Below are 13,424 nucleotides of genomic sequence, written 5' to 3' on the forward strand. Positions count from 1 at the left end.
TTTGTTTGTCTTCAAGGACACTCCTCCGGGTCTCCAATTTCAATTAGCTACAGCAGTTTGCACTGGTAATAAAAGAGCCAAAAGGTAAGCAGGGCTGCGATGCGATGACTCCATGACATGTGCATCATGCACGAATCAGCTGTACAGTATTTTTCACGTGTATGAAGTGCTGCCTCCACGAGTGAAAATACGTTTATCATCTTTAGCGGTAATTGTATTCATTCCCGCAAATTGAACCACCCAACTCGTTGCGACCCCCCTCGCTCTTTCCTTGGGTCGTCATGGCAACGAAAGCCACCATTAATTTCACCACAGTCAAGCGAGTGAGACAAGACGGGCTAAAAATGCGCTAAGTTCCAGGAAGCTTGCTGTAAATAATGCTAGAATTAGGAAATCATATAGTAAAATGTTTTAAATTGTGAGAAAAATATGCATTAAGTAAACAAAGTATTTTCTTCATAGGTGTGCATAATCATACTGGTGGATTGGTAGTAACACGTTTACACCAATGAATGGAGGTGGTTTTTTTTTGGTTTTTTTATTTACACTTCTGTCATCCTCTCCTCAATTATCACATTCCCCCCATACGTGCACAAAAATCTCACTAACTCTCCTCATGCTCTCCTCATGTCCACACCTCCTTTATCCTCTCTCGCACCCCTTCTCCACTTCACCCAGTCTTGTTAGCACTGGTGCTGCACAAAAGAGAATAAAAATTGATCTGCTTGCAGATGACAAAATGAGATCAGTGCTTATTTTATGGACATAGGAGGGGAGAATTCAGTTTGCTTGGTAATAAGAAGATTAATTGAAATGCCATGGGAAAAAAAAAACAGTTTAAAAAAATTGCAATGTTTTTTCAATTTAAAAAAAAGTAGCCCTATAATGCTGTATTTTGTAAAACATACAATGATGACAGCAGAATGTAAAGAATAAAACTGTTTTTATCGCATTTTTGTGTTTCACTTCACTGAACTCCTCAGATAGCAACAGTAAAATTAGCCACTCTTTGCAGAAGATAAAGAGTGTAAGTGAGTATTCTTAAGAGGTTACAACACCAAGCTTCCGATGCTATTCGCTAGGCCTGTCTGTTATTTTACTTTTTTTATTGTTTTAATCAATAAACTATCCAGCCATCCATTTTCTTAACCATTTCCAAATCAACACAAGTAGCTCATATCTAAAAAAAAAAAAAAAAATGTAAGTCAGGTCACTTAATGTATAATGCAATGCAGCACTGTAGTAATAATAATTTGACACTTTTAGCCACATACTAAAAATAATAATAATAATTATTATTATTATTATTTTATTTTTTTTCTTATTTTTCCTCAGTGACCACATGTTTTTACTCCTACTTTATCTTTTCATCTTTAAGTCTTTCACTCCCAGCCATTTTCACAGAGGAAACCGGCTTCACTCGCTGTTGTACTGGATTTTAACTGATTTTGCAAGGTCCACAGAATATTCTGTTCTATTGTTATAAAAACAGGGAACCTACCAAAAGAAAGATTAGAGTCTCTTCTTTCATCAAGAAAAAAAAAAGTATGTTGGTATGTGTTTCCGTTTTGCAGTAATTAGCATTAGAATACAGCTAAGTTTCATCATTATTCACAAACCTGTTAAAACACTGGGGAAAACAGCTTGTTGCAACATGGCCAAGGTTGATCTCTTATACTCTGCTACCACCTGCTGGCCGTTTTTTGTAATAACTACCATTGCTTTACACGACATCTTCATGCTGTATCAAAGCCTTCTATATGCACTAGCATAAAAACTTTTTTTTTTTTTTAAACGTATAAATATGTTTTTGGTGGTGCAGGACAAAGTATTAAAAACATATTTATACGTTATTGGGTAAGAATGAGTTAATGAATTAAGAATTATTAAGAATTATTAAGTTATTAGTTATTATTATTAGTAATTATTAATTTAAGAATTATTCACAATTTTCGACCTCAAGTCAGCAAGCAATTTGAGCCACATCCAGGTGGGCAGTACTTGACGTTTAACATTCGACAGCACATTAAACAGAATGAAAACCAGAAATTAGACGAAGATGAAGTCCACGAATGTCCGTTTATGGGTCAGCGCATCTCAACTCCGAATCGCTTATTGTCGGGCTGTATCGATTCACACATAGAAGAATCAGGTTGGATCCAATTAGGCTCAAACAAGCCCACATCAGTGGAGCAGGAGAAAGATTATTTTTAGATAACAGCCAGACAGATGGCGTGCCATGGCCTCTCTTGCACATTGATGGGATTGAAATAGAACCGGTTGCAAATGTGCAAAAGAGATTGCGCGACGTGTCTGGACTGGAATCCGGCAACACTAACTGCTCTCTGTCTGTCTGCCTGTCTGTCTGTCTGTCTGTGTCTGTTTTGTTTCCACAGCCGTATCGTTCATGAGGCACAGCGCATCGGCCTTCGGATTTGCCGTGAGTTTGCGTCCTTGTTCCCTCCCATTTGCATTGATCAATTAGTCATAACTTTGGTCTCAGTGATTTATTAATGAGTCTTGGAACTCAACTTTTATTGGGCCCCGTTGTCTCCAAGGTAACAGAGCAGAAAAAAGGAAGGAGGGAGATTACAGCGCAGGTGTACAGTATAGGAAAGATCAGATAAACAGGTGTCATGGATGATAATAATAATAATCTACTTTTAATAAAACAATAAAAAAACAATATGTAGGTTTAGTTATTACATATTACACATGTCTTGATTTTAACATGTGAGAGATCTCAAACAAGGCAGGGGGGGAAAAAAATCTGTCAGTTGTAGCACCAAGACTGTCCTGTGGGAGGCAGCATAGTGCCACAGGCCAACTAACTTGACAGAAAATTAAAAGAAGAAAGAAGATCGAGAAGATGCTAGGCTAACTTTTTCATGTTATTTCATAATTGGATTGTCCACAAACATATACGGTCGTAAATATTGCATAGGGTTAACAATTGAGATTTTCAAAGTAGATCAGAGAGGAAATATCACTTTGAAGTCCCATTAAAGTGAAATTATTATTATTATTATTATTTTTGTAAAATTGAAATGCCAGAGAGTGTTGATAACAACCCTGCCAAATATGGTTGATTAAAAAGTTACAATTCAATAAGATGGGGCTTCAAAATTGTGAAGAAATTAAATATTAAATACGCTCTCACATACTAGCTAGCTAACATGGCTGTTATGATAACCTCTAATGTGAACGAAAGACGCTCAAGTTCTTTGACAGTCAGCGGCGGGACGACTCATGCCGAAAAAAATTTGACAAACTGAAATGGGAAAAATAGTTTAATGCTTTCTTTTCACAAGTGAGTAATTTTCAGTAATTTTCTTCAAACATATATTCTGTAATGTCTTTAGAAACAAATCTCTTAATCAATTTCCTTCTTTGAAAATATTGAATAGGGAGCGTTTGAGGGCGACGATCACGTTGGCATCTCACTCCAACCAGATTATTAAGGAGGATCTTTGGAGCATACTTAAGTGAGGAAATTGACAATTGATTAGCTTTTGGTTCTTGATGTCTTATAACGCTCTTAAATTCAATTATATTTGTTGTGGTGAAATGAAAAACAAATTAAAGATCATGCGCTCACGTTCTCTTTACTCATCAAACTTGTTAAATTGTATCTAATGCCACGATTTGGCGTTGACGTTCCGCACGCCATTAAGGATTTGTTACGCAGCACTGTGACTGCACATGTGAGTGGTACAAAAAAAATAAAATAAAATAAATAAATTAATAAAATAAAAGTAAATATAATAATAATAATAATAATAATAATAATAATAATGATAAGACTAAGTGCTATTTCTGAAGAAAATTGCGTGGGAATGCTGAAAGCTGAATGCTTCTGAAGTTTTAATTGAAGTTGAAAGATAAATGAATAAAACGAACTGAGCAGTATCACAGAGCTGGAAATGATAATCAGTTGTATGTATGGAAGTGGGTGTGGAAAGTGGGACTTAGAAAAAGTTGAATGTCAGTCAGATTGAAAATGAATGGGGAAAAGTTGATATTTAACGTCAAATTGTGCGAGTACTGTAAGTAACGTGGAATCAGATGATATTTACCCCGGAATGTGTGAATTTTTTCGCAAGTTGAAATGTGAACAGTGTAAATTGGAAGTACTATGTGGGAGTTGTTTTTCGGCAAAAAAAAAAAAAAGTGAGGAGAATAAAAATCCGAATAACATATGCTTGAATTGAATAACGGATGCTTTCAGCATTCCCACAATAATAATAATATTTATTTTTTTTTAAAGGGAAAAAAGCTGCGTCTCTTCCGATCTAACTGCTCTCTCCCCTCTTCTTGCTCTCCTCGACTTGTCGTCACCTGGTGCGCGTAGTTTGACGCCACCTTGGATGTTCTCTCATCAATCATTGTGCTGTGGCGCTACAGCAACGCCGCCGCTGTGCATTCGGCGCACCGGGAATACATGTGAGTGTCCAATGAACGAATGGGGGTCTGCGTTACAACTTTTGTGTACATTTATTGATAATCCTCAAGTCTATTCTAAATCAAGTGGGACGAAGAGTTTTGTTTGCTCACATGATGAACATGAGAACATTGCTGCTCTTCCACTATCATTATTGATTGTACACATCATAGCTCATACCAGGAAAATCTTACAAAGGACACCAGAACAAAACAAAGACTGTATAGGAATGTCGACGTATCCCGATCACACTTCTGTCTTTTCTTTCTGCAGAGCATGTGTGGTCCTTGGAATTGTGTTCTTGCTCTGCTCGCTGTGCATTCTTGGAAAGGCAATTCATAATCTGGCGACCAGGATGCCCCCAGAAGTGGTAAGACAACTCACGGAGAAGTCAGATAGGAAAATATTGGCGGGTTTAAGTGTAAGCGATCACTATATGCTCCATTGACAAGAAATCTAAGCGGGGAGAGTCCCTGTCGATGAAACATACGGGTGCGGTCAATGAATGGCACAGGTGGCAAATCCAGGTCCAGAAAGTTAAAAAACACTGCCACAGTTTGGCGTTAGCCCCAGGTGCTAGCTAGCTAGCAGGTAACCAAGCACCCGGGGAGCTAGCTAGCTAGCATCTGGGGCTAATGCTGCATTTGAGGACGGTCAGAAGTCGGATATATACGATTTGTTTTTTTCCCACTTCCGTCCTGAAACCATTTGAGGCGAAAGTAAACAACCAAAATGGTGGATAGTGATAATTTTGTATTATTATTTTGGTCCTCAAAACTCATTTTGACCTCCAGCAAACTTACCTTTTTGCTTCATTTATTGTTTTAATCTTATTTCATATGCATTCCATACATTTAAGTAGTTCACCGTATAATTTCATGCAGGGAGATAGTGGCATACTGTCACGTATGTTGTGTTACGTGACGTCATGTCGAATATTTATGAATGAAGCAAGCTATCTAGTTGTATAATCGAGCAAATTGTGTTTTACCATTCACGGTCTGTGTTTCCAAACGGGTCGCCATTGTAGAGTGACGTCACTTGTAGTCCGTCGGCGACGTCGGAGTTCAAGGGGGGCGTTCCCGTACACACTTCCTGGATTGAACTTGGAAAAGTCCGAGAAATTGGGTACATTCAGGATTGGACAAACAATCATTCTCACCTAAAGTCAATTTGGAGTCTTCAATTAACCTGTGCAAAGAACACAACTGCCTCAACTGTGAGCAGGGCAAAAAATAATCTGCCCTGGCATTTTGACTTAGCCCAATTCCTGACCACCCTTGGCTACCACTTAGCTCTACCACTAATGTTTATTGGTTCAGTTTGCTCTCTTTATTGTAAATGGATGAATGGACTACTCCCTCTAAATTGTGGGCCGGTCTCTTGGGATAAAATGGAGGGAAATATTCATTGAATAGCGCCTAAAGACACCGGCCCACCGGGCGTCTGCCCTGTAAGCCAGATGACCAGTCCAGCCCTGACTGTGAGGACAGGTACACGGCTTTCAACGCAATTGAGCAGGCAGGAGAAGCGATTATGACGTTATCAAGGCTTCATCCTGCCTCTGTTACGGTGTTAGGGCTCTGAAACTATGATTTGAAATTACGATTGTGTTTCCTTCAAGTATCAGGTGGCCAAAATGCAACGAGGGAGGGCAAAAAAAAAAAAAAATTGGGACTCCGCATTCACGTCACGTCCCGGGTTGCTGCTCTCGGCGCGAGCTCTCTGCATGCAATGGCTGATTAAACACAGAAAGCGGAGATTGTTTGCGCCATGCGGCAACTGTGTGGAAAAGAGACAGAAGGCCTACGCACACACCAACGCGCACTCCAAACTATTTGCAGTTATGTCGTTTTATTTGAGAACTGCAGAAAAGGCATCCCATCGTTTACATTAAAGTGAATGCGATCCTGGGAAGTGAATTTCTTTCAAAATGCATTATTCATGTTAGTAATTGCTTAAAAATAAATAAGTACACTCTTAAAAACACTTGGTCAAAAATAACCCAATTTGGGTTAAAAATGGATCCATTACTTGGGTCAATTTGATCTAATCTGGATCTACAGCTCTCAGAAATAAGTGTTGATTTCCACACCCAAAAATTTGTTAAAAACCAGTTAGCTATGGAAGCGTATTGCAGCAACTTAGAAAAACAGAGCGTTTTTTTGGGGGGGTTTTTTCAAAAAAAAATTTTGGGAGGGGGGGGGGGGGGGGGGTCTTTGCTTTTTTGAGATTGTTTTTTTCTTTCTCTGTTTTTCTGAATTTTTTTCTGTTATACTGAATATTGTTTTTCTTTCATAAAAAAAAATATATATTCTATAAACGGGGAAAATTCCTCAGCAAAACAATTATTTAAAAAAATATTCAGAAAAATGGGGAAAAACATTATTCAAAAAAAAAAACAATTTGGAATTTTTTTGTCTTTTTTTTTTTTTGTTTTTCCACATTTTTTTAATACGTTTTCCCACTGTTTTTCTGAGTAATTTTGCCTCCTGTTTTTCTGAATATTTTTTTCTCTGTTTTTCGGATTTTTTTTTTATGACAGATCAAAGAAAAAAAATTCAGTAAAACAGAAAAAAATACTCAGAAAAACAAAGCTCCCCCAAAAAACTCAGAAAAAAACAGTTTTGTTTTGTTTTGTTTTTTTCAAGTGAATGCAATACGCTTCTGTAGTTAGCCCTAACTCAACAAAAATTGCGTTCCTCGATGTAATCAGGTCTTTGTCCTTTTAGGATGACTTCCTCTTCAGCGTGTCCATCGTGAGTGGATTTGTGTGCACCGTGCTGGCTGTTGCCAAGTTCATGCTGGGCAAAGTGCTCACGAGTCGCGCACTCATCACGGATGGTAGGTCACACACGGCGGCTCTTCAATGGCAACAATGGAATGAAATTCCAATAAAGGACTACATGTAGCCACAGTTTCTAGGATGCAATTAGAACAGAATACAAATCTTTCCGATAACAAGTTTGCAAATTAGCCTCGGGGAGCTATCAGGGAATTGTTCCAATAAACATGAGCTTGCTCTTCTCAGACCCTCCAATTGATTTCCCGCTAGACTACTTGCACTTACTCCAGGCTTGACCATCAGCTTCCGTGCTAGCTGAAAAATTGGAAATACAAAATGCAAATAGAGGATTTTTTTTCTCTTTTTTTTTTTCAGGCTTTAACTCTCTGGTTGGTGGTATCATGGGATTTACCATTCTAATCAGTGCCCAAGTGTTCAAGGACCACCCTGATGTCTGGTTCCTGGATGGCGTGATTGGAGTTCTCATCGGACTCATCATTTTGGCGTATGGGGTCAAGTAAGGCCGTCCGCTTACTACTTTTGTCTGACCTACCCTGTGATATACCACAGATGTATCAAATATTTGACATTGTTGTTGTCCCTACAGGCTTTTGATGGACATGGTGCCCCGTGTGAGGCAAACGAGAAACTACGAAAGATTTGAGTGAGGTTCACCGACTGCTCGCGGACATTTTGACTTAACGTTCTGTCGTCACAAGCGTACCCTTAGAGACTGTATATGCTGCATTCATGCATTCTCACATTACGCCCGCCCACTCATCAGACAGGCAGATACACGCTTTAAGATTTTCATTGTTAAGCCTCCCCGCATTTCGTAAAACAAGAAGATGGACAGATGGCACCTGAATGAGTTCATCATACTTTGTCGTTTAAAGCATGAAATCAGGAGGCACCCATTAGAAATCAGTGGATAATCCAAACACAAAAACTTCAGATAAAGTGTAGCAGCATTGAGTCAACAAGCCTAACATGTAAATGTTATGTGTCAAAAAAAAAAAAAAAAAAAAGCCAACGTGCAAACAGTTGGTGGTCTGTAGCCGACACTGAATTGTCCCCACTGGAATGAATCGGTGCCTTTTTAAGGTATTCACATTTTATTTCACGCTCATCATTTTATGTATGTATGTATTTATTTATTTAAGGAATCATTTGATCTTACAGTGATTTTTTTTTTGTTTAAAGAAAAACTTGAAAAGTTACCTTTTAGCAAGGTAAGTGAAAAAGTGACCAAACAAACTGTAATGATATTCGAGGTTGTTTAAGGCTTTTTCTCCGATATGAACAAAAGTATCGAGACAAACTTCCTAATCAGTAATTACTTAATCGGTCTAAACTTGATGTGTCTACAAAGGGTGGGAGTAATTATGTCTATATATGCTTTTCATTTTGTCTTTTGTTTGTAACTTCTTCTCAGGTTTTGATTATCGATGCAAACGTACTGAAACCTTGAAGTATCTCTTATGCCATCGTATATATCTAAATCTTATTTATCTTTTATTTGTGTTTTTTTTTTGTGTGTGACATGTTTGAACATTCCTTTGGGAAAGTTGAATATTATATAACCTCGAGCCGGGTTGGCCTTCAGCAGGATTTTGAACAACTTTTTGTCCCACACGATCAAAGTGGAAAGAGAATGGCGAATTATTACATGCACAATATGATGATTATTTTCAAACACAGACAATTTCCAAGCTCACCCAGCAAAAGATTATTATTTTTTGCATAGTAGGCTACAAGGATCTCTACACATTTAAGGATTTGAAATCCTAAATATTGAACAATTTACGATTATCAGCCCCAATCGTTTTCCAAGCAGAACATGAAGTAAAAAAAATGTAAAATCACTCGCTCAGGATATTTCAGACATCCAATAAACGGGCCAACTTTGATCGCAAGGGAGGGGAAAATGCTGCAAATTGGTAGAGACAATGCACAATAATTGTCTATCGTGGTCAAGACAGTTGCCTGTATTCAACTTTTGCGCATCACCATGACTTCGATGAAGCAGTGGAAACGTTCCAATAGCAGCACACGTGACATATATCCTGTATTTGCTCACCAGCACATGAGACGTTTTTTGTGTGTGTGCATATTTCCATATAGAATGTAAATACCAACTTGCACAATCTGTCAATATGTTAAACATATGACCTGGTTCCATCAGTTGGGAAAAAAAACAATCACAAATATATCTACACATGAATAGACCAACGTAGTAAACATTTTCGAAGCAAAGTGTAAAGCGTTTACTCGATAGTGCTAATATTCTGTAAATATTGGTTTACATATTAGTGATGACTAGAAGTAAAATGACACGTGATACTGTTGTTTTGCGCTGTGGGGTGTTGTAATCTGACTGCAGTGGTGCTTTCTGGCCTCACAGGGGGCGACGTGCCCCCAAAATTAGAACGAAAGTGCGAATGTGAAATGGTTTTCTATTGAAAGTAATGGCACGACAGGGCAATCGTGGTCGTTCGTACGGAGAATTTGCGCCCCCTTGTGGTCCGACAGGCTTGTTGTTTTACAAACACGTCAGCTACTATCACTTTGTATTTACTGATCTTTGGAAACGGCTCGCTCGGTATGAGCTCAGCGAAATTGTAAATGTAAATAGTTTGTACTGAATATTCTGGCAATACGGATGGTGTCCATTTTGTGTACTAGATATCCTCATAGTGGATAATATTACTTAATACAGATGATATGATATGATGTGTGCAGGGGTGTCCAAACTTTCTTTGTCAGAGGCACCGTAGGCCACATTAAAAATAAAAATAAAAATGGTTGGAAATTCTTTCACTTTATCAAGCACACCAAAATCAGTCAATCAAGCAATTGCATATTGCTTTTATATGACAATGTTATTTGTTTTTTTGTTTTAAACTGCTACCTGGAGAGCTTTCTATAAGACAGATAGCAGAAAGTGGAAGAAACCATTTTTTTGGTGTGTGGAACTGAATCCTCTCTATTCACCAAAGTGTTATGAAGAGGAATGTTGTGACTTGTTTAATTAGTTCATTTGCATATTTGAAAAGCTCTGCAGTATATAAAACATTTATTTGGAGATCTCATTTGTGGTATCTGCCACGGCCCGGGCCACTTCAAAATGGATGGCGGGCCACAAATGGCCATAGTTTGGACACCACTGCATATCCAAAGGTCACAATTTATGACCCATGAATTATTGGATGTAGACTTTTTGTAACCATGTGAATTTGCAATACTTGTGAGCCCCCTTCTGGTTAAAAGTCACATGGCAACGTTGGCACAGTACACATTCTTCCTGTTTTTGTTTTTTTGTTTTGTTTTGATTATTTTATATGTATGGCCTAGAAGTGTTCTTCATGCAAATATTTACTGTAATGATGACTTTTGAACTGTGTTACCGTAGGTTAGTGTTTCCCAACCTATGTTGAGCTCAAGCATATATTTTATATTAGAAAGATTCACGACACCACCAAAGTGAAATTTCACAGAAAGTAATTGTGAACAAACGGTGTGAACTCGGGGCCTCTAGTTAAGCTAGTTTAGCTATTAATGACGTAGTGTGAGGTGCTTAATTTTGGACGTTCCGCCCTGTTATACATCATTGCATAAATACAGTAGATAAGCAAAGATGCAATACTTGTAGACAAATAAGTTTTGGACCAATTTAGTGTTATAATTAGATCATACAAAAAAAGCAGCAAAGTGTTTGGAAATGTCTGGGTTATTATGGTTACATGACTGCAGTACATTCTGTCATGAACTGTACACGAACCCGATGTACAGTCCACATCACCGAGTTTTACAGCTTTATACCGTTTCTCTGACAGGGTCTACCTCCACCTGAGCAACAGAAATACTGTATTGCGAATCAACTCGCTCACGCGTGCGGTCAGCTCACCAACAGCACAATGATTTGTAGAATGTCCACTCCTCCGTCTCTTCGTGACAATCTTGAACAAAAGCATCTTTTCAAGCACATATTGTGAGCCACACAACAAACATAAAGAATCATTCAAGTGGTTTTTTTTATTTTTTATTTTTATTAATAATCGCTATTATAGTTTGGACCTAGACTTTACTTCGACCTTTCTACCTCTCCTCACTGTAAACCCGAACAGATTTCACAGAACTCGAAAAAAATTTTTGTAACATATTACACATTAAGATTTGAGTGATATTCTTAAATGTGTTGAGTTAGCACAAAATAAAAGTTTTTGATTTCTCAACTCATAGTATGTGAAATATACAATCAGAAATGTGCATTTTTCTCAACTCATAAATATGTGAAAAATAAATTCAAAATTTGTAATTTTACTCAACTCATAATACTTGAAATATACAATCAAAAATTTGCATTTTTCTCAGCTGATAAATACGTGAAATATAAATTCAAAATTTGTAATCTTACTCAACTCATAATACTTGAAATATACACTTAAAAATTTGCATTTTTCTTAACTCATAAATACGTGAAATATAAACTCAAAATTTTTGATTTTTCTCAACTCATAATACTTGAAATATAAATTAAAAATTGTATTTTTCTTCTCAATTCACAATACTTGAAATATAAACTCAATTTTTTTTATTTTTCTCCAACTCATAGTATGTGAAATATAAACTCAAAATTTGTAATTTTTCTCAACTCATAATACTTGATATATAAACTAAAATTTTTTGATTTTCTCAACTTATAGTACGTGAAATATAAACTCTTTTTTTTTTTCAACACATAATAGGTGAAATATAAATTCCAAATTTGTATTTTTTTCAACCCATAATACTTTAAATATAAACTCAAAAATTGTATTTTTTCTCAACTCATAAAACGTGAAATATTAACTCAAAATTTGTCATTTTTCTCAACTCATAAAACTTGAAATATAAACTCAAAAATGTAATTTTTTCCAACTCATAATACGTGAAATATAAATTCAAAATTTGTAATTTTTCTGAACTCATAATACTTGAAATATAAACTCAACACATTTATACATTTCTTCTCTTTCTCTTCTCTTTTTCTTTTCTTCTTTTCTTTTTTTTTTTTTTTTTTTTTTTTTTTTTTTTACCAATGTAGAAGCTGAAGTCTGTTTGTCGGAAGTCGAACGCGGCTCTGAATTGTGATTGTTCATGCTTCTGATTACTGTACAAGTTGCACTGATGACTGGACCTTGATCATTATTATCATTGACGTTTCATGATTGGTCAACAGTGATACTCGTCTGTTGATATGCTTTGCATGGATTTGATACGGTGTAGTTTCAACGCATTACAAACACACAAGCACACACACAGTAAATAAATATGTAACTAAATGTCTATTGCCACGTTTGTACAATAATACGATCTCTGTGTTATTACCTGTAATGTATACACTGTCTATTTATGTACAAAAAAATGAAGTATTTAAAAAAATGTTTTATTGATTAATAAATATTATTCCTGCTTATCCATCAGCAGATTTGTTGTCTTTTTTTTCTTCCTACTAAGAGAGTTGCATCAATGTGGTAGCCCCAAAGAACACACAAGTGGGCCTTTAGCTCAAAAGTGATTGGGATATTGTGATTTTCTAGGAATGTTTTAGCACTGATCAATTGAAAATGCAGACACTGGCAAAGCTTTTTAAAAATTAAAATGTTGCATATTGATATTGACCTTTCTAATTATTGTGAGAAACCACATTAAGATGATCAGTGTCTTCACATGTACATACAAATAATTCATTATTAATTTAGATGAGCAAATTTGTTGCTTCAGAAGTGTGTATCAAAAGTTGTTGCCCTTCACATTAACGAGTGCCCATGAAGTAGCTCGAGAACAAATTACTGGATGGATGCAACAACAAGGAATACTTTTATTTGACGTTTTGGCAAAGTTTAAATTTAGCATTATTATCAAATGTCGTAGGTTATATAATCTCTTCAATTTATTTTTATGGTTAACGTATTACATACGGAAGTAAATGTGTTTTGTTTTGTTTTTGGGTCTGGAAGAGGGACTATTTCAAGTCGAAGACGCTGAACATGCATTACTTGATTGTGACCACTTGATGCCAGCAAACACCCGAGGATCATCATTTCAATTCTGATCATAATAATCATAATGGACAATAGAAAAACTTCCATTCCATCCATTGAGGATACAGGTGTACCCCTCTTCACTGAAGACGAAATAAAAAATAATATATAC

The 13,424-nt window shown here is 36.5% G+C and overlaps 1 protein-coding gene across 1 annotated transcript in view; it reads left to right on the top strand.

Moving 5' to 3' along the window:
• The window catches only part of tmem163a (transmembrane protein 163a), a 33,010-nt gene extending 24,757 nt beyond the window's left edge, over positions 1–8,253 (top strand). The window contains exons 3-8 of the mRNA XM_077537609.1: positions 2,397–2,440; positions 4,352–4,443; positions 4,715–4,811; positions 7,174–7,285; positions 7,602–7,743; positions 7,834–8,253. Of these exons, the coding sequence (XP_077393735.1) occupies positions 2,397–2,440; positions 4,352–4,443; positions 4,715–4,811; positions 7,174–7,285; positions 7,602–7,743; positions 7,834–7,894 (548 nt within the window). The 3' untranslated portion in view covers positions 7,895–8,253. The remainder of the gene's footprint in view (positions 1–2,396; positions 2,441–4,351; positions 4,444–4,714; positions 4,812–7,173; positions 7,286–7,601; positions 7,744–7,833) is intronic.
• The last annotated feature ends 5,171 nt before the right edge of the window (positions 8,254–13,424 follow it).

Source organism: Festucalex cinctus, chromosome 11 (assembly GCF_051991245.1).
Source record: "Festucalex cinctus isolate MCC-2025b chromosome 11, RoL_Fcin_1.0, whole genome shotgun sequence".
NCBI classification, from domain to species: Eukaryota; Metazoa; Chordata; class Actinopteri; order Syngnathiformes; family Syngnathidae; genus Festucalex; species Festucalex cinctus.